At 38.5% G+C, this 19,497-nt stretch overlaps 1 protein-coding gene across 1 annotated transcript in view; it reads right to left on the reverse strand.

Moving 5' to 3' along the window:
- Positions 1 to 19,497, reverse strand: part of mef2d (myocyte enhancer factor 2d) — a 157,731-nt gene that overhangs the window by 17,668 nt on the left and 120,566 nt on the right. The window contains 2 exon segments of the mRNA XM_038292410.1: positions 8,818 to 8,940; positions 8,942 to 8,997. Of these exon segments, the coding sequence (XP_038148338.1) occupies positions 8,818 to 8,940; positions 8,942 to 8,997 (179 nt within the window).

Raw genomic sequence — 19,497 nt, forward strand, 5'->3', positions numbered from 1 at the left:
AGCCACTGTGGTGCGGTCCAAAGAGCTGCAGGCAGCTCTGCAGCCAGTGTTTGCAAAACTCTACTGAGAAAAATGAGAAAAGTAGGACATAGAGTGAGGATTCAGTCCTTGCAGGTACAGGTGCAGGTTTTATTGGGAACTTATTCAATAACTATATACATAAATATAAATATCTATCTAGCTGTCATTTGTGGATGCACTATATATACTGTATGTAGCCCATGCACCTTTTTCTTCCTTTTGCACATTCCTCTTCTCTTTTGACTATTTGAGCTGATTTAACGAGTAAATTTCTCTGCTTTGAGATCAATAAAGACAATCAATAAATCAGAAATTCAATGGAGAGTCAGTGATTATTGTATAGTCTACATGTTTCTGCAGCCTTTAACTATTTAACTATGTATATTGACCTTTAATTATCTCATCATCTTCAACCATATTTTAGATTGTTTATATTGGTATCATAAAAGTAATGTTACTTTTATTTAATCAACCAACTGCTTTATATTATTTGTTGCAAGTCATATAAAATGCCAAGCAAGTCTATGAAAGTTAGTGGCTTTAATGTGACAAAATGTTAAAAATGTGGAGCAGTGTGAAGACCCTGCCAGACTCTGTATATGCTGGGAGCTCTGGCTCTGTGTTATGAGACAATCTGATCTGGTTCCACAAGAAATCATGCCTTTTTCTCCTTATATGGAGCGGAGTGTTGAAGTTCAGAGCACATGACTTCATCCATTTTCGACAGAAAACGATTATAATGGTTAGCATGTGCCTTCCACTGTGCAGCAAAGGAGATGCAGAAACCTTGCAATGTGACCGAGAACAATTTAGTTACCACTGAAATATTTCCCTATAAACAGCCTGTTTCACATGGAGCTGAAATAATAAATTATTTGTACCCTCTGCTTGGACAAAAAGAAATGCAAGAACTTAGGATTTTCTAAGTTTTACTCAGCAGATGCCTTTTTTAAACTGCTAAGTAAAACTTTAATTAGAATACTTTAGAAGAAATCTAAAGTATTCTAATTAATTAGTTCATTTGTTTGCAGCGTAGATCTGCTCGACATCACGCCACGTCCTCAGACGTCCCGCTCTCTGCGACAAAATTCCATCAGCTGCTTTTCTCCCTGCGGGTTTATGACTTTCCTGCGACAATTTAACATCGTTGTGACAGACGAGAACAAACTCGCATCTTGAGGTGGCGTTGGCACGGCAACGCCTGTCACCAGGACCCGGTGGTGGCGTTATGTAGAGTCAGGGTGGAAGGTGTTGTGAGATGTAGCGCCGTGCAGGAGAATCATGCTGGTAGGAACACATGCAGGGACAAGGCTGACAGGAGGAAGAGATGAGTGTGTGCCACAGAATGGATTTCTTAATTTATTTTTTTTATTTTAGAAAAATGTAAACAGACAGGTACCCCAGGGAAAAAAAAATACACAAGATGTTTGCTTGCTCTGAGGTCTGGATATAAATGCAAAGAAATGTGTGTGTGCTTAGGTGCGGGTGTGTGTGTCGGACTGAATGGGGTCAGAGTATCGGAGGCTAGCATGTCCATCTGCGCTCCAGGTTGGAGACTTTGGGAGCTTCCTCTCTCTGATCCTCCGAGCAGAGACACTCAGATGAAACCAAACATGCACATGCTGAGCAGCTTTCACACACAGCAGAGAGTCAGCTGGTTGCTCCAGTTCCCTTAATCTTCCCTCCTGTATAGTCATCGTGTTGCACAAACGTGCCCAGGCTCTAGTGCGACAGAAATATTCCTTTTTCTTATCAAACTTGCTGATCATTTCTAAAACCTGAAGAGCATCTTTGAAATAGAGAGTTGCTTTTCATTTTAAATTAAATACTTAGAAATGATTGTTAGACTAACACTTGTGCACTGGAAAAATCTAAATCTAGATAAGTAATTTTTTCTTAAAATAAGTGCATTTGTTCTTGAACTAAAAAGGTAAAAGAGACATTTTGCCAATGAAACAAGACAATTTACATTTAAAATAAGAAAACACCATTCCAAGTGCATTTTATCTAAATATCTTATTTTAAGAGTAAAAATACTCATCCCATTGGCAAATCATCTAATTTACTGACTCAAACTAAGGGTAAATACACTTAATTTGAGAAATATTAAATTTTTTCTAGATCATTTTTCCAGTGTGTTGGTAAGAGGAGCTAGAAGCTTCATTTGGCAGTGATATCAGTGAGACAGATATTCTGAGTCACAGCTGATGCTTAGGTTTTGTTTTAGCGATTCTAACAGACTCTCTTTCGTATATTGAGGTTATAACGATGTCATCGGCGTGGGAGCGTTATCGGGTTAAATGGTTTCATAGGGAATTTTGATATCAGGATATTTTAAAGAAAAAAACTTGTGTCTGAGAGAAAACTAAAAGAAATTGTTCAACAATCAAACAAAACAGAATAAAAATTTTTTCTGTTATGCTCTAATTGTCTACTTAAATTCAGAAAGAAAGAGGAAAAGAAACAAAATCACCATAGAAGGGGTCGAAGGAAGCAAAAGCTCCTATTGAGCGAAAAGCCTGAGTTCCTTTAAATTTAGATTAAAAACACATTTGTTTAGCATTGCCTTCGACTGTTCAAGTTAAACAGTTTAACTGAAACATCATTAGTTCAACTTCTTTTTCTTTAGTCCAACTGTTTTTAATGTTCTTTTTTGTTTCTGCATTTTTTATTTTATTTTTTTTTCCTACTTGCTTTGATTCTGTTTATTTTCCTTTATTTTAATCATGTAGCGCACTTTGCAGTGTCTTTGTACTGAATTGTGCTATACAAATAAATTTGCCTTGCCTTATTTCTATCCTATTACACGCATTAATTTATCATTATTAAATTAGCAAATAGCTTACTGGGACTTTCAGTAAAATAATGGTCCCAAAGATATGAGCAAATAAACATCGAACAGACCTGAGGGGTAATTATTGGGCATAGGGCTATATGACGATAGCCTTGCATATCATCGATATCGGATGTTATTTATTTGTTTTTGATTTTTCTATTTCCAATAATGAATCAACATCTAAAATGTAACCTTATCGAAACACAACATTTAACATTTATAATGATGTCAGTCCCGCTTAGGGGTATTCAGAGGTTGAGAGGCTACATTTCCTCTGCCTACATCTCCCAGAATGCTGTGCGAGTTTAAGCATTATAGGCTCCATTTCCTATAGATACTGATCCGGTATCTACTGTGAGACATATTTTTTTTAATTGCTTTATTGTCCAGTTCTTGATGATCTAGAGAATATCTGCACAAATAAATTTTTTTAAAACATCTTGTTTGTGGAGCCGTCAACAGATTATGGTCAATAAATAAACATTTCTGATGTTTTTCTTTTTTCACACACATATAAGTCGAGTTCAGCGTATTTCTATTTAAAGCTTTAATTTAGATTCCAAATATTCAAATCTATTACATATTTTAGCACCTTGAAGAGGAACAAGGTGGGAGTTTTACGGCTAGAAAGAAACGACACCAGATTCCTACAAATAAATTCTTTCTATGAACAGAAGCAACCAGGTGCAGATCCATCTGTTAGTGAGTCGCTCTCATGCTCCAGCGCCTTTTCTTTATCTGCCCTCATAGTTGGGTGAACCCTGATGGGATGCATCTGCTGATGGTGTCACACTCATGCTAGTGAGATCACACAGAGCTTGACACCACATCCACGAGGCTGAAACTCTGAAAGTCTATTCACCTCATTCACCAACTCCAGCTCTTCCTCTGACTGTGCGGCCGGTGGAGGGGGGGTCGGGGGGGGGGGGGGGGGGGGGGGAGTAAAAGAAACAGAGGATGTTAAGTTCCTGTGAACTCTTCGTGATATAAACAACCCAGCATGAAAACAGGGTCTCGTTTTCTCCAAGATCTGCAGCTCTGCGAAACCGCGCGTGAAAGATGGAAATGCGAGGAGGAAGAATGAGATCTGCTTTTCTGATCATAGAGATGTTGAATATTTCTAAACATCACTAACAGTCAGCATAACTCTGTCTGTAAAACGGTGAGAGTTTCACTTCTCCTGCCAGGTCCACTTGTACACTCCGTACTTCCGGAAAATTCAACGTACAAAAATGTATTTGTGCTCAAAAGAGAGAGTGAAGAAATCCAAATATACAACATCCTGTCATTTAAAAAGCACTTTCGGAGAAACTGATGAGGGTGGTAGCTTTTTAATTTCTGAGACTAATCATCAAAGTAGTTTTCCATGATCCAAAAACACCTTCCTCTCTGTTTTTAAAGCAGCTCAGCCTGTTTCAACTCGATGTTTGTAAGCTGTTTGACGGTAAGCCACCGCATGGTTGGCATCAAGATGCTTAAATACAGACAAAAGCTTTTCTTCAACTCCTTAAGTTAAACTTAGTAAAATATGTATGTAATCTATGTAGAAGAAAACCAAAAAAGGTTTGTATGTTAGAGGGAAAGTGGCCAAACGTGTTGCTGCTGCAGTGCAACACTGGCTGTGAAAAGAATGTCACCAGTTTTATAATAATAATCCATTCATCTGGAACAATGATGGAGACCAGACACATCCTGTGTAAAGCTCGTTGAAGAGATGACCAGGTGACAAGACTTAAATCATCATAATCGTTTTAACTCACAGTTTGTGATCCTATGAAGAAATTACCAGAAATGGTAAAAACTTATAAAATATAATTATTTGGTTCTAATGTTTGCAATTTAAAGTGGATTAGGGCTGCAACTAATGATTATTTTGCAAATCGATTAATCTGTCGATTCTTTGTTTCAAATCATTGATTAATAATCAGACAGCCAAAGGTTCCTAAAAAAAGGCTTTTTACAAAATTAAAACAGGTGAAACTAAAACTTTCCACTTTAGGAGTTTTGGATAGAGCATATAGACAGGCGGAAAAGTTTAGTTTTTTTATCTTAAATGCAAAAGGTTTACATATTTTATTTTATTATTTTTTACATTTTTGGTATAATAAATGCTCTAAGTTCCGTAAAAGTTCCGAAAATATCCAGTGGACTTGGTTTCCAAGATTTGAAATAGATTAAAATCTTGGAAACCAAGTTCACTGAATATTTTTTGAATTTAACGGAATGACTATGACCTGGATGACTGAGAATCTTCATCAGCATAATGCTCTAAGTTGGTCACTCTTTCAGCTAAAGGCATGTTTAAGAGTCTCTATACTCCCGTTAAGTATTAATCGATTACTAAATTAGTTGATGACTGTTTCAATAATCAATTAATCACTATTAATCCGATTTTTTCAGCCCCAGTCCTGATACATGTAATTAGATCAATTTCCTATTAATTCAGTTCTAAATAATTTATTATTGAAAGTCTCTGATAAAACTGATCCACAAACATCTTTTTCACATCCACTGCCATCTTCTGCTGAAAATGTCACCTTTTCCAGTGAGTAGATTCCTGTCTATCTGTCAGCTGAGCAGCGGTGCTCTAACGCTGGACATTATCTAAAGTTAGACTGACTGGTTTTACAAGCTCGGGTCTCTGTTTCTCGATCAAAAAAACCTTTAAATAATCATCCGGTTTTATTTACCTTAATAACTGCAGTTATATCAATGTCTTCAGCTGTATTTACATTCAAAAGATTTATGATAAAATTGCATATAAGGGGTTATAGGTTAATGTAAAGAAAATATTTACTTGGACAATATTTCTGACCCCTGAGTCTTTTCTTCTTTTCCACAATGCAAATGTTCCTACATTTCCCTTTGTGTTTAATATCTGCCGTCAAAAATGTACATAATGTTTGAGTTTAAGAGCCGTTAGGCTCCATCCAACTGGCCAAATATGTTGTTGATGTGCAGAGTGGGAATGGATGACTCTTGAAATCCAGTCCTCTACCAGCAATCACATCCAAAAAGCCCTTTGTGATGGCACCGCTGCACATACTCATCTTCATATTTACAGCTGCATTGCCCTGTATTATGCAGCATTAAAAAACAGTCATTAATACTGTCCTGCTGCTCACATCTGTTCAACTCTGATATACAGAGGCTGGGGAGAAGGAGGGAGGGGCGCTAACAAATATTTTTACAATGAATGCTTGTTAATTATTCATAAGCCAAGTCGTTCCTTACTACCAGAGTCAAGAACTCTAGAGATTATTAGAGATTAAATTGGATCACCAGACTTAAGCATGTATTTCTGAGTCTCATGGCAGATTCCTAACATTTCCAAATCTAGTATTCTGCATGGCACCTTTACATGTGGAAGGCTCAGAATGAGAAATATAGAGAGCTGTTGTATTCCAGGGAGCCTGTTCCTGCTGATGCTCCCTGTCGCTGCTCTCTAAAGCCCAGCCAGGGTTTTCTCCTTAGTTAATATAACTGGAACCAGCATAACTTTGGCTTTGGGACTGTTTTCATCAATAATTGCCTTTTACTTTTTCCCGCCATGCTGTGCAGCAGATCGGTCCTTCTCCACAGGCACCAGGGGTTACATGACAGGCATTAATTTAGTCATTGCATGACGTGTTTATCAAACATTTATTTACATGCAGTGATACCATTGCTGTGTATCTCCCCATGATTTAAAGGCGCAATTACATTTTGAGTCTTTTACCCCATTTACGCTACCCTTGAAAAACCGTGCCGAGACCAGTCCGAGCTCAGTAACTGAGATAACTTATCGTGTGTAAATGGAAAGCAAACTGAACTAGCTTAGAAAGCATGGTAAAACATGAACATTTTCAACCATACAATTTTTTACATTACATTAACATTAACAATCTAAATGGAACAAAAAAAGCCTACAAAGAATCAATGACAATGTGAGCAAATAATGGTAATTATTGTTTTTTTTTTAACTAATAAGATTTCCCTCCACACACACAGGCTGTGCTTGCCTGCTCACAGAAAGAGTGTGTCATCGTCATGTTGGTCAAGGCTCTCTATGGCAGGTTCAGCAACTGAGGGAGCTGAGTCCAGCGTGATCAACCTGCGCCGTCAATCCCAGCGCATGTGCACGGCTCATTTGCAGTCTTGACGCTGAGGGTAAACATGCTGTGGCTCTGACTGCAGCGCTGAGAGGGACTCCTGTGGAAGCGGAAGAACGGGGTTGGGACGGGTGAGGCTCCCCACGGCAGACACCAGAAAAGTCGCTAGATTTGTCTCTGGTCGCTTTGTTGAAAAAGAGTCGCTGGTGGGTTCTGAAAAGTCGCTAGATATAGCGACAAAGTCACTGAGTTGGCAACACTGGTGGTCTCGGCTCGGTTTTTCCCTGGCTCGGTTCTCTGATAACAAGAGTGCATGAGCAGAACGCGTCATCTCCGTCTGGCTGCACATCCCGATTCACACTCCATTCCAGTAGTTGGCGGTAATGCCCCGCCGGAAACAGAAGAAGAAGAACAACTTCTTCTTCAACTATAACAACAATCGAAATCAAGCATAACTTTCTGAATGAGACAGCATTTTGATTTGCTTGATTCCCTCCTTCTTCGTCTTCTTCTTCTTGTGTTTTATGGCGGTTGGCAAACAACATTTGGTGCATTACCGCCACCAACTGCTTGATTTCCTCCTTCAATACTGGCAGTAATACCGCAGATCATCACTAGGAGGCGAGGAGTCGAGGAACTGAGATAGCGTGATGTGTAAACGGTAATCAGAACCGAGCTCGGCCTGGTTAACTGATCCGAGCTCGGACCGGTCTCGGCATGGATCGGTTTTTCAAGGGTAGTGTAAATGGGGTATATTTTACCTTTTAAATGAAGAAGTCAACTCTTAATAAGGAAGACTTAAAGGAATAGTACACCCAAAACATGACTAGCCTTCATTTTCTACTCACCCCCATGCTGAACAACACTCTGGAGTACTTTTTTGATATCTCAAATGCATCTGGAGATCTGGGAGGCTTCTTGCTGTCTGCTGACATTCAAATAATGGAGGTCTATTGTGCCCGAGACAGAAAGGTCCATAAAAGTCCACAAAAACGTGTCAATATTCCTCCATACTGCTCGTCCAATGTATTCCAAGTTTTCTGAGTGGGTAGCATCCAGAATTTACTCGAAACGAAGTCATTTAGAATGTTTTTAGAGCATAAACAGTAGTGTATAGGATTTCCTGAAAGCGCGCACATGCGCGTTCACGAGTCTACGGAAGCCGGCAGACCAAACCAGCGCATTCAGCTCGGCAAAGAACTCATGCTCTTCCTCAACACTGAAGTCCTCACACATTTTTCTTTCGTTGTTTCTTTCTTTGCACAGGTAAGCGGCACATTTCTTCTTCTACGCTTGGATTTTTGGAAGAGCAGACGCTGAATGCGCACTTTCATCTGGTTTGGTCTGCCGGCTTCTGAAGCGTCATGAACGTCAGCAGACGGCAAGAAGCCTCCCAGATCTCCAGATGCATTTGAGATATCAAAAAAGTACTCCAGGGTGTTGTTCAGCATGGGGGTGAGTAGAAAATGAAGGCTAATCATGTTTTGGGTGTACTATTCCTTTAAAGTGTTTCTTTGAAAATACCGACTTTCTTCACAGAATGACAAAACGAGAACAGCAATTAAGACAATTATAAGGAAAAGAGTCCATTATGATAGAATATAATGGATTGATACTAGTTAAATTATTCAGTAAATAATGGATGTTCTATCAAAGTTAAATAAATTATAAGTTATTTGAAGTTACCTGAAAATGCATTTTTTTTTTTTTTGTGGTTGATATCAGGGATAATACATCCTGATCAGGACATCCCCAATATAAACTACCGATATTTCATATCAAGTGTTTTACTGCTACTTTTTTATCAGTCCATTAATTGAATCTATAATATCTAAAATCTAAAGTGTTTATATATTTTTTTTTCCTCACCAGCTGCATGAGGCTCTTCCCGCTCTGTGAAGTGATGACCCTCAGGTCCGGCTTCCGGCTGTTGACCATCTGAGGGCTGGGTGGAGGCGGAGACTTTGCCGGGACTACTTTTCCCAGGCTGTTTGCCATTGGATACGGACAGGAGGCCCGGGGAGGCCCTGGCACTGATGTAACCATTAGCTGGAGAAACACACAGAGAAAATAAAAAGGGGTTAACTTTAGTGAGGTGGGAGGAAGTTTTGTTTTGGTTTGTTCTGATGTCTGCAGCGTCTCTCTCTACCTGTGAAGTGTCTCTTGTCTGCTGTGTTTGCCTGCTCTCATTAACACGTTGGAACCCTTCTGTCGCACCACATGTTCCTCATCATTTCTGCAGCTCAAACAACGTTTTTGGTTTGTTTTGTTGTTTCTCTTTTTTTGGCTGTGCTTGATTTTCTGCAGCTCCTTCATATCAGAATCGTGCCAAGCTCTCCAGAACTATTTTATTCCTGCTCTCAGTATCTCTCCCTCTCTTCTCTTTTGTTTTACTCATCCCCGTTCGGTGTAAACAAAAACACATAATTGTCTTTGGGCTCTTTCCTGCTGTGCAGTAAGAAAATATACTATTTAGCAGGTCAGGTTCATGGTCATTAAACCTTTCTCTAAAAAGCAAAAAGGTTTTCATTATGATCTATAATTATCTAGTTTTAGTTTTACCAATTAAATGTGTTTTTAAATGCATTGCATAACATATTTATTTAAGGTTAAATTCTTTAATTGTTTACCTATTAAACAGAATCACAATTTCAGTAGAAAAGTAAGTTGAAAATCTGTTAAAACCTCACAAATAACAAACAATTGATTTATTTATTTTTGCTTTAATGTGATGTTTTATAGTCAAATAACAAAATATATATTTATTTAAATAAAAGCCAAGTTTTGTTCAACAGGGAATAGACCAGTAGGGATTTTGTTGTTGTAAGTTTGCATCCAGTAGCTGACAATATCAGATTTTCATTTGATCACATTGATTTCTGGCAAATGGTTTTTAGAAAACTTAAAACTAAGCAACACTATTTATCTACAATACGGCCCTAAGGTGAGCAAAACTCCTGATTGTATCCTTAATTCTATTAAAGGTGGGGTATATGATCCTGGATAAACGGTTCCTGCCAGCTACATTTTTGAAAATACACACCTTCAGCCCACCCCACGAAACCACGCCTCCAAATTACATGAACGCGCCTGCTGTCAGTCGAGAATGTTCGGATGTTCCCGAGAACGAGAAAGAAACAGGCCGAGACCTCGCGAGTGCACGTGACTCGGGATGAGGCGAGAAGCTCATGTCTATTACTAGCTAACCACAACATAACAGGCTAACTTCCATGATGGCGTCGTCTTCTCCTAGTACGGTAAGAGTGTTGAACAATTCAATATGGTCGTAAACAAGTTGTCACGGTTGTCATTTCAAGAAGTATTGATTAGGGTGACCAAACGTCCGTATTTCCCGGGACATATCCGTATTTCACGTCCTGTCCCGGGCGTCCCGGGTTTTTTTTAGAAAGTGAGGAAATGTCCTGATTTCACTGCGCACGACGCTCCGTGTGACGTAATCCCTGAGCCGCGTCAGTGCAGGCAGCCCTGTTCTTAATCAGAGGCTCTGTTCAAAAACCTGGGCTGCATCCTCCAAGGACGCGGTCTACCTAGACTGGACCCTTCGAAGTCCTTGAAAATAAGGAGACCACAAGAGTTCTGTCTGTAAATTCGAACAGGTCCTCCCTTCAGCGGCACTTGGGGGGGGGGGGGGGGGGGGGGGGTGTCACGAGTCTGTGAACGCGCAGGGGGGAGGGGTGGGGAGAGCTCAGAGCTGACGGTTGATGGGCGTGCCAGAAACCAGTAGAAGTAGGGATGATAGTTACTTCTATTGGTTTGCGTTTTCCTCTGACTACGCCCTCTACACTGGACTAAAAGATTTCGTTTTTTTTCCAAACATTCTATCTCAGTTGGCGCAATGGGCTCGTGAGGAGGTTTTCAATCAGTATGGTAAAAACATGCTCCAGAAAACATCACATACCCCACCTTTAAGGACTAAATAAAAGATTTACATCAGAATTTTCAGAGAATGAACAATTAATTCAGATAGGATCAATAATATTTCCTCCCTGTTGATTCAATACAGGCAGTCTGCAGGCAAACAGATATTGTAGGTAATATCTTTAACCTTTAAAACTGTTAGAAGAAATGTATATTTTATTTTTATTTTTCATGCACCTGAAATGTGTTTTCGCTTTTTTAACTAGATCCATAACTTGCTGAACTTTGACCAGGAATTCATTAATTTTAACTGAAATGAACCAATCAAGCTGTTCTAGATTAAGAGGAAACTTTGCTTTGGTTGGTTGGTTATTAGAGTAATAGAATATGTAACATTTATTGTTACTATTTTGATAAGGATATTTTAACTTCATATTAATAGAATATATAATTAGTAGTTTTCTTTAGATTTTGCAGTTTCTTATTTTTACCGAAACCCCGACCGTCTAATAATGTGATGTCAGCCTATTGGTTAATTAGTTAACGGTTTAGGTGGAGCCAGCAGTAGAAAGCTTCATAGAAATATGGCTTATAGATTGACACGTTTAGTTTAAACCAGTGTTAATTTCAAACCCGTGAATCTTTGCAACCAGCTAAACTAATGCAACACTCTTCTGTCTGGATAGGGGGCGACAGTGGTGTCAAAAGCATGAGGTTGCCCTGCAACTGAAGGGTTGTTGGTTCAAGCTCTGACTTTGTCAGTGAGCCCCATGGCAGCTGTGGCTACAGAGTAACTTGCCACCACCAGTGTGTGAGTGAGTGGGTGAATAATTACACTTTGTTTGCCATGCCTTGCAGAGGTGGGTTCTATCTATCTATCTATCTATCTATCTATCTATCTATCTATCTATCTATCTATCTATCTATCTATCTATCTATCTATCTATCTATCTATCTATCTATCTATCTATCTATCTATCTATCTATCTATCTATCTATCTATCTATCTATCTATCTATCTATCTATCTATCTATCTATCTATCTATCTATCTATCTATCTATCTATCTATCTATCTATCTATCTATCTATCTATCTATCTATCTATCTATCTATCTATCTATCTATCTATCTATCTATCTATATCTTTATTGTAACCCTTGTCACAAGAACAACAAAATAAAAAAAGTGCCATCAATCAGTGCATATGCTTAAAAAAAAGTCACTGTCCCACAATTTACACACAATATAAGAAATAAATAACAACTTACGATACAAAACAACTAATAAATAAGAATAGCACATTCTCACACACATTGCTTGTTATATTTACTTGAGTATATTTAAAAATATATATTTCTTTCACTTTTTAATCAAGCAAATTTCTGTTGGAACATTGTTAGTCTAACCTGACTAAATATTCTAGTTACTCTACCCACCATGATGAACCTGAATTATTTGGAGATCAATAGAAAATACAGTAAATGGTAGATATTCTAGCTGGATGTTCTTTATCTTTCTTCACATATATACATAACCTATAGGAATGCTTTTTCTTTTCTTTTGCTCTAATTTCATATTTATTTGGACTTTTTACTTTTAGTATTTCATTGACATATAAAACTTGCGCATAGCTTTTCATCTGATAACATTTTAAACATTAAATCAGATTTTATAAACCAACAATTATTCATTACTAGAGCAGCTATTTAACCAAGTTATGTTTATTTCTTAAATATAATTTCTTACACGAATGCTTTCTACAACAGCATGAGTAAAAAAAAATCAAGTAGTGCTACTGAATTTTGGACAGTCCTCCAACATCTGGTGATGTAGGTGGACATGCATTTTTTTCTTCTTTTTTTTAAGTGCCTCTGCAGGACTTTGATGGAAGCAGGTGGGGGATGGCCTTCACTTTTATTTCATTTTAAGTATCGACACTGCAGGAATCGTACAAAATCAAATTATGTATTTTGAACTGAATATTATAAATGCTGTATCAAACTTTACAACAGCTTTGGTTTTATAAAGTTTTTTGTTGTAAAGAAATTTCTATATTTGGGCGTACTGGAAACTTGATTTTTAAATTAATGTCATGAATATAAGACAAAAATTTATTTAAGTGTCAGATTAACTCCAAGTCAACATTCAAAGTACAGCACAACGTGCAGCTGAGATAATTTACCTCCCTGCTGTTAAAAAAAGTGCTTCAATTAGTAACAGTATGTGTGGACAAGCTTGTTGAAGTCTCTCCATTAGGTCAGAGAAGGAAAATATAGAAATATTAATATAAGAAGCTGTTATTTTGCTGTAAACGGAGCGTCTGCTTGCTTTCTGTTGAAAAAATAGGCATTCAATCAACAGGACAGGCCACGTTTCACACTGTACCATTGAACACACCTGCCTTTGAAACGGCACAACTGCCACATTCCTGGCCCTTTCACTGCAACACAACCGTCGCTCTAAGGTTGAACAGTGCCTGAAACACGCCACGTTACGCTGCATGGCGTGTTGCAGCAAAACAACCCAACCTCAGTCAATTTTCCTTCTTTTTATGCTTTCTTTTCCACATTTTGATTCTTTCCACAGCAATCATAGATTTGACCAGCCGCCTATAATCGTATGCTGGTTTAATGTGCTTTACAAGTAACTTTTTGGTGTAAAATAAGATGTTCGGGTGGCGAAGGATGACGGCGGAGAGGATGGTTGAGTGCCATGACAACAAGCCTCCAGCAGTCTCCAGTCTGTCTTTGGTTTTGAGGTTAAAAGACATGTCTACTGAAATGGAGACTGAATCACAGCTTATGAAGGAGGGACAACGGGGACTTTCCCGCACTGTGACACACACCACTGCAGTATTCTCATCTGATGGGTGGAGGGGTGTGTTTGATAGCAGATAGCACTTCTCCATGACGCCGCCTCCAGACGACAGTGGCATGTGACTCTGCTTCATCTCACTTACACACACAGAGGCCATTAACACAACCTGACAACAACAACAAGTCAACGCTATCTCTGATATCAGCTCAGAGAGAGGGAGGCATGGCAGGAGAGGAAGGGAGGAGGGTGAGAGGGGGGGACACAGCAGGAAAGAAAGAATGAGGAAGAGAGGACCACAAAGGAGGAGGAAGTTTAAACAAGGCGAGAAATGATTTAGTTGTTAAGTAGCTATAGAACCACAAACAGAAAAATACTGAGGGGATTTGGTTTGGTTTGTACGGAAGAGGATTAGGGCCAGTGGGGAAAAAAAAAAGAAAGTTAACTGATTTTTAAATTTTATTTCAGTATAGAATGGGGAAAAAGTCAGAATTCTGACTTTTTTCTCAGAATTCTGACTTTAATCTCAGAATTGTGACTAAATTCTGACAATAAAAAAAAGTCTGAATTCTGGGATTAAAGTCAGAATTCTGAGATTAAAGTCAGAATTCAGAGAAAAAAGTCAAAATGCAGAGAAAAAAGTCAGAATTCTGACTTTTTCCCATACTATACTGAAATAAAATAAGTAAACTTTTTTTTAACTTTTTTTTTTTTTTTTCAGTGGCCTTAATCCTCTTCCGTAGGTTTGATATTTGTATCTGAATCTTTAAACTGCAGAATTTCACAGGGTGATATCATTTTTAAACCAGAAAGATGAGAGAAAGCTGTCTGGAAACATCTTCCAAGGATGGATGGATGGATGTATGGATGTATGGATGGATGGATGTATGGATGTATGGATGGATGTATGGATGTATGGATGGATGGATGGATGTATGGATGGATGGATGGATGGATGGATGGATGTATGGATGGATGGATGGATGGATGGATGGATGGATGGATGGATGGATGGTATAATAACAGTTCTCAGCTGAAACTTAATTTAAGGGTCTTCCAAATAAGATTAATATGCGAGGGAGGTCTGTTTTAACCAATACTGTGGTTTTGTTCTCTCTTCGCTCCGATCACAGCCATGCAGATGTTTCTTCATGACCTTAAAGCTTGCATCTCCATTGTTGCAGAACTTTACTATTACTGTTGTGTGTGTTACTACCAGATCCGTCGAGGAAGCACGATCTGCGCCATCAGCTCAGATATACATCCGGGTGTCCATAATCATCGTACATGCTCAGAGTAGTCCGGCAAAATATGATTAAAGCATGTTTATCTGCATTTTAGTTGTTGCTTTCTTTAGATTACGCACTATATACCATACGGTTAACATTAAAGGGAAACATAAAACTCAAAAAGACTAGTTTTATGTTTAAATCCAAAGCAGAAAAAGTTAGCTCCCACGAATAATAAAGCAGAAATGATTTTAAGGCATTTATTTTCTCAGGAATATATAATTACACTGGAAAAATCTAAATCTAGATAAGTCATTATTTCTTAAAATAATTGCATTTGTTCTTGAATTTAGAAGGTAAAAGATATTTTGCCAATGGAACAAGAACATTTACATTTAAGATAAGAAAACACAATTACATTGTCTTATTTCAAGTGCATTTTATCTAAATACTTTATTCTAAGAGTAAAAATAATTATTCAATTGGCAAATCATCTGATTTACCTACTCAAATTAAGGGTAAATTCACTTAATTTAAGAAATTTTTACTTATTTCTAGATCGTTTTTCCAGTGTAACTTTTTACACATTATAGTTTAGTACGCTTACTGTTTTTGGGGATGGAAGAATGTAATTTAGGTCTTTTTTAGAAACTAAAATCGAGGGCGACCCGGATGTATATCTGGTTGTGCATGCGCAAATGAGCTGATGGTACGGATCCTACTTCCGGGTCGGATCGGGTAGCGACAGTGTGGAAAAATGCTCTTCTTTTACTTCTACATGCCGAAAACCCGCTCTAAGCACATTACCACCACCTAAAGGGCTGGAGTGAGAATGTTATTGTCTTACTCTTTTAAATGGGATATGATAATATTTAAGTGGCTCTGCGCTTTAAAAATTGTGTTTTGATAAATTGCAATTATATTGAAAATGTAATTTATTTCCCATCTCTATCCAGGATACCTATTCAGTTTCACTAAACATATTTGATGTTATATCTTAATTCATTTTCGTTTTGTTTTATCATTAAATCAGTCTGATTTACTCTTCTAGCTACCAGGCTTAGTATAGCATGACTAAATTACATTTTCTCCATTTTCTCCAGTGTAAGATGCTTAATCAGGCTTTAATGGAGAGTCCACTCTGGCTGGGAACAGGCTAATATAAATTTGCACTTATCACTCATCATGGATTTTTGACATATACAGCTAATCAACAAAAGACACAACAATAAATCAGTGAATTAAGGAATCAAAACACAGAGAATATGGAAAGTTAACCTCAAACATTAGAAGGAGGTATAAGAGGGAAGATGTTGCAGGAGAATGGGCAGACTGGTTTGAAATAATTAAATATAAGATTATTTTCAACAGCCATAATATTTCAACAGCAGTATGCTGACTATGCCTTTTAGCAGATGGGGCCAAATGGGTATAACTAATTTCAACTAAAAACAGTCAGATGGTTTTAAATTAAAACAGGCTCACCGAAACGGTGCAAAACTGGATCTCTAAAGTGCTGCCTGCTCTGATGAGTCTCTATTTCAGCTAAAACAGTTGTGTGGTAGGGTCACAATTTGGTGAACACCGTCTAAACCCATGTATCAACAGGTACAGCTGCTGCTAATGTCAAATGGTTTCTTTTCTTGGCACACTTTTGGACCCCTAGCACTAATTTGGCAACAATTAGAAATCACAGCACGAAAGTAATGCTGCAGACGACGTCCCTTCCTGCATGACCACAGTTTCTTTTCCTAAAAGTTTGCCTTTAATGGTGCATTTTTCGGGTGGAGGACATGAAGGAATGGATCTTTATTCAGTTTTCAAACCAATTAATTTATCAAATAAATAGAAATAAGACACGAGAGCAAAAGAGGTGCTTAACCTAAGAAAAAAGTGGGAAATTAAGCGTACCACAAAAAAACGAGTGGTAAGGAAGTGGCTAGAATGAACAGACAGGTCTAAGTGTGATCTCATAGAGAAGAAAATTAGGTAAGAAATAAGGAGGAGGGAAGAAACGTACTAAAAGAGGTTGAGGAATGGAAGCAAAGCAGGCAACTGAGCAAGAGTTAGAGGACAGGCATGCTGAAATAAAGATAGGTGCACAGAAAGACAGGGAAAAAGAAAAAGGTTATTAATAGATTTTACAGAGCAAGAATGTGTAAGAGTCACTGAATGGGAAGCATTCACAGAATGTGGATGATTAAAAAAGTATGGGAATACAGGAAAATCTAATCAGAAGGTTTAAATGATGAGAAGTTGGAAAAAAAGAGTTGGGGGGGAAAAAAAGGAAAAGGAATGAGAGGGGAGTGTGGGAAAGTGGGCATAATGTGCAAAATAAAAAAATGCAGCAAAAGCGAAGGAAAGAAGGAGTGAAAGAAAGAAAAATAAATCACTGACGGGCAGAAGGGCAGAAAGAGGAGATGGTGAAAGGGATACTGTGATAAAATAAACAGCTGTGAATCACTGCGTGAGGGAAAAGAGGAATGCATATCCCGGCAGCCATCTGAACAACATGTTCACCTGTGCATCCACCAAGGCTGAGACAGAGTCTTCTTACAAAGAACAACCTGCAGAGCTGCAATCTTTAAATAATCCAGAGAGTTTCCTCTACTGATGGAAACAATCTTGGATTTTGGTAAGCCTAATTATAACCATCATGAGCGGATGACTTATTTGTTATTTTTAAAGAATGGTGGGTAAAAAATTAGAGTTAATCAGAAACAAAACAAGGCAGGAGGTTGGTTAAAAGGAGTTTCAACACCGTCAGTCAATGCAGAGATGGTCCGAACACAAGAACTCAGCAATAATCTGCTTGTGAATGACTTAATCAGTATTTCGATCAACTTGAGGTCTGAACTTTGACTGAGCCACCAGAATTTCATTTTGTAGATTTCCTGCTGTGTTTAGGGTAACTATTGATGCTTTGGGGAAAATTCAGCTTTCAGAAACAGGGGCTACTTTCACACAGCAGGTTCTGCACTGGAAAAAAAATCAAAATCTAGATAAGTCATTTTTTCTTAATGTAAGTGCATTTGTTCTTAGACTGAGGAGGTAAAACAGACACTTTGCCAGTGGAACAAGGCAATTTACACTTCAAATAAATAAACACAATTGCATTGTCTTATTTCAAGTGCATATTATCTAATTATCTTATTTTAAGAGTAAAAATACTAATTCCAGTGGCAAACTCTCTCATTTACCTTATTAAAATTAAAGGTAAATACACTTAATTCAAGAATTTTTTACTTATTTCTAGGTTGTTTTTTCAGTGTGGTGCTGAATTATAACTTCTTTTCAGAAACCTGATCTTTTCTTTTTTGTTTTTTATACAACTAACGACATTCATGACTGTTAGACTTCAGTCTGAATAGTTCAGGACAGGGCATGCAGAGAGGAAGAATTCAGATGTTACACAGCAGCGCACTGTTTACAGAAGCACTGATGGAAGCGACTGTCACTACAGGTGTTCAATAAAGCTTTGCTAAAAAACTAATAAAAACATAACAGTGGATGCTGTTGTCTCTGTGCTATGACTAAATTCTCTAGAAATGGAAGCTGACTGTTTTATGACCACATCATCAACAAAGAAGGAAGGTAAGAAAAAAAGAGCACAACTATCAACAACGGCCGTTAGTAAAGCAATCAATGATGCTGATGCAGCTGTGTGGAAGTGGGAGCCGGGGCAATGATGTCTAAGCTGGACAAAATGCAGAATGACCCACGGATATGATTCCAGTATTTGGTTTATTTAAATGCAGACTTCAGGGAGGAAGTGTGGCCTAGTGATTAAGGCATTGCATTGCGCTGGGAATCCAGAAGTTCTGAGTTCAAGTCCCACTCCCACGAACGGACGCTCTGGGTCCCTAAGCAAAGATCCTTAACCCCTCACTACTTGTGACAATGTAATGACTATAAAACTGATTCTTCTTCAGACTATTACTATATTCCACTTTATTTTGTCATGATCTGGCCTGTTTGCTCTCCATTAATTAGTCATTCCTTTCACCTGTCATTTTTCCTCCCAGCCTCAATTATAATTTATTCCTTTCACCTGTTTCCTCTTGGTTATATTCTGTTCAGCCTGAGCATTCAGTGCCAGATCATTACTTGTCTTTCTGTCAGTGTGTCTGTTGAGTTTATGCCTTGGTTCATGTCTTGGATCCTGGCAGCCGGTGGAAAGAGGGTTTTTGTGTTTGTCTCGTCTCCTGATCGTCCACTGTTCCTCCGCGGGGGAGGAACAGTGGACAGTGGTTTTTGGCTCTATATGTGGGGAGGTTCAGTTTTTATCCAGTAAGCCTGGCTCCAGGGAGGAGCCCAGTTTAAAGTCCTGCATCAAGTTCTGGTTCCACGTCCTGTCTCGGCTACCCTCTTCCACTGAGCCTGCCTCTCTGCACCTGATCCTGTCTGCTACTGTGTGTGACAACCTGGTCACGCTTTCCGACCCTGTCAAGACTCTGAACCCTCCTGGGAGCTTGTGGATGCCTGGAAGTCTGTTCCTGCCTGATCTGGATCCTGCTCCTGTCTGTTCCTGTCTGTTCTGGATCCCTGACCAGGATCGGCTTCCAGCATGTCCTCTGTGACTGCAGCACTGGGGACATTCTTGGACTGGACTGTTAAACCAGAGT

This window comes from Cyprinodon tularosa, unplaced genomic scaffold (assembly GCF_016077235.1).
Source record: "Cyprinodon tularosa strain WSP-4 unplaced genomic scaffold, ASM1607723v1 ctg311, whole genome shotgun sequence".
NCBI classification, from domain to species: domain Eukaryota; kingdom Metazoa; phylum Chordata; class Actinopteri; order Cyprinodontiformes; family Cyprinodontidae; genus Cyprinodon; species Cyprinodon tularosa.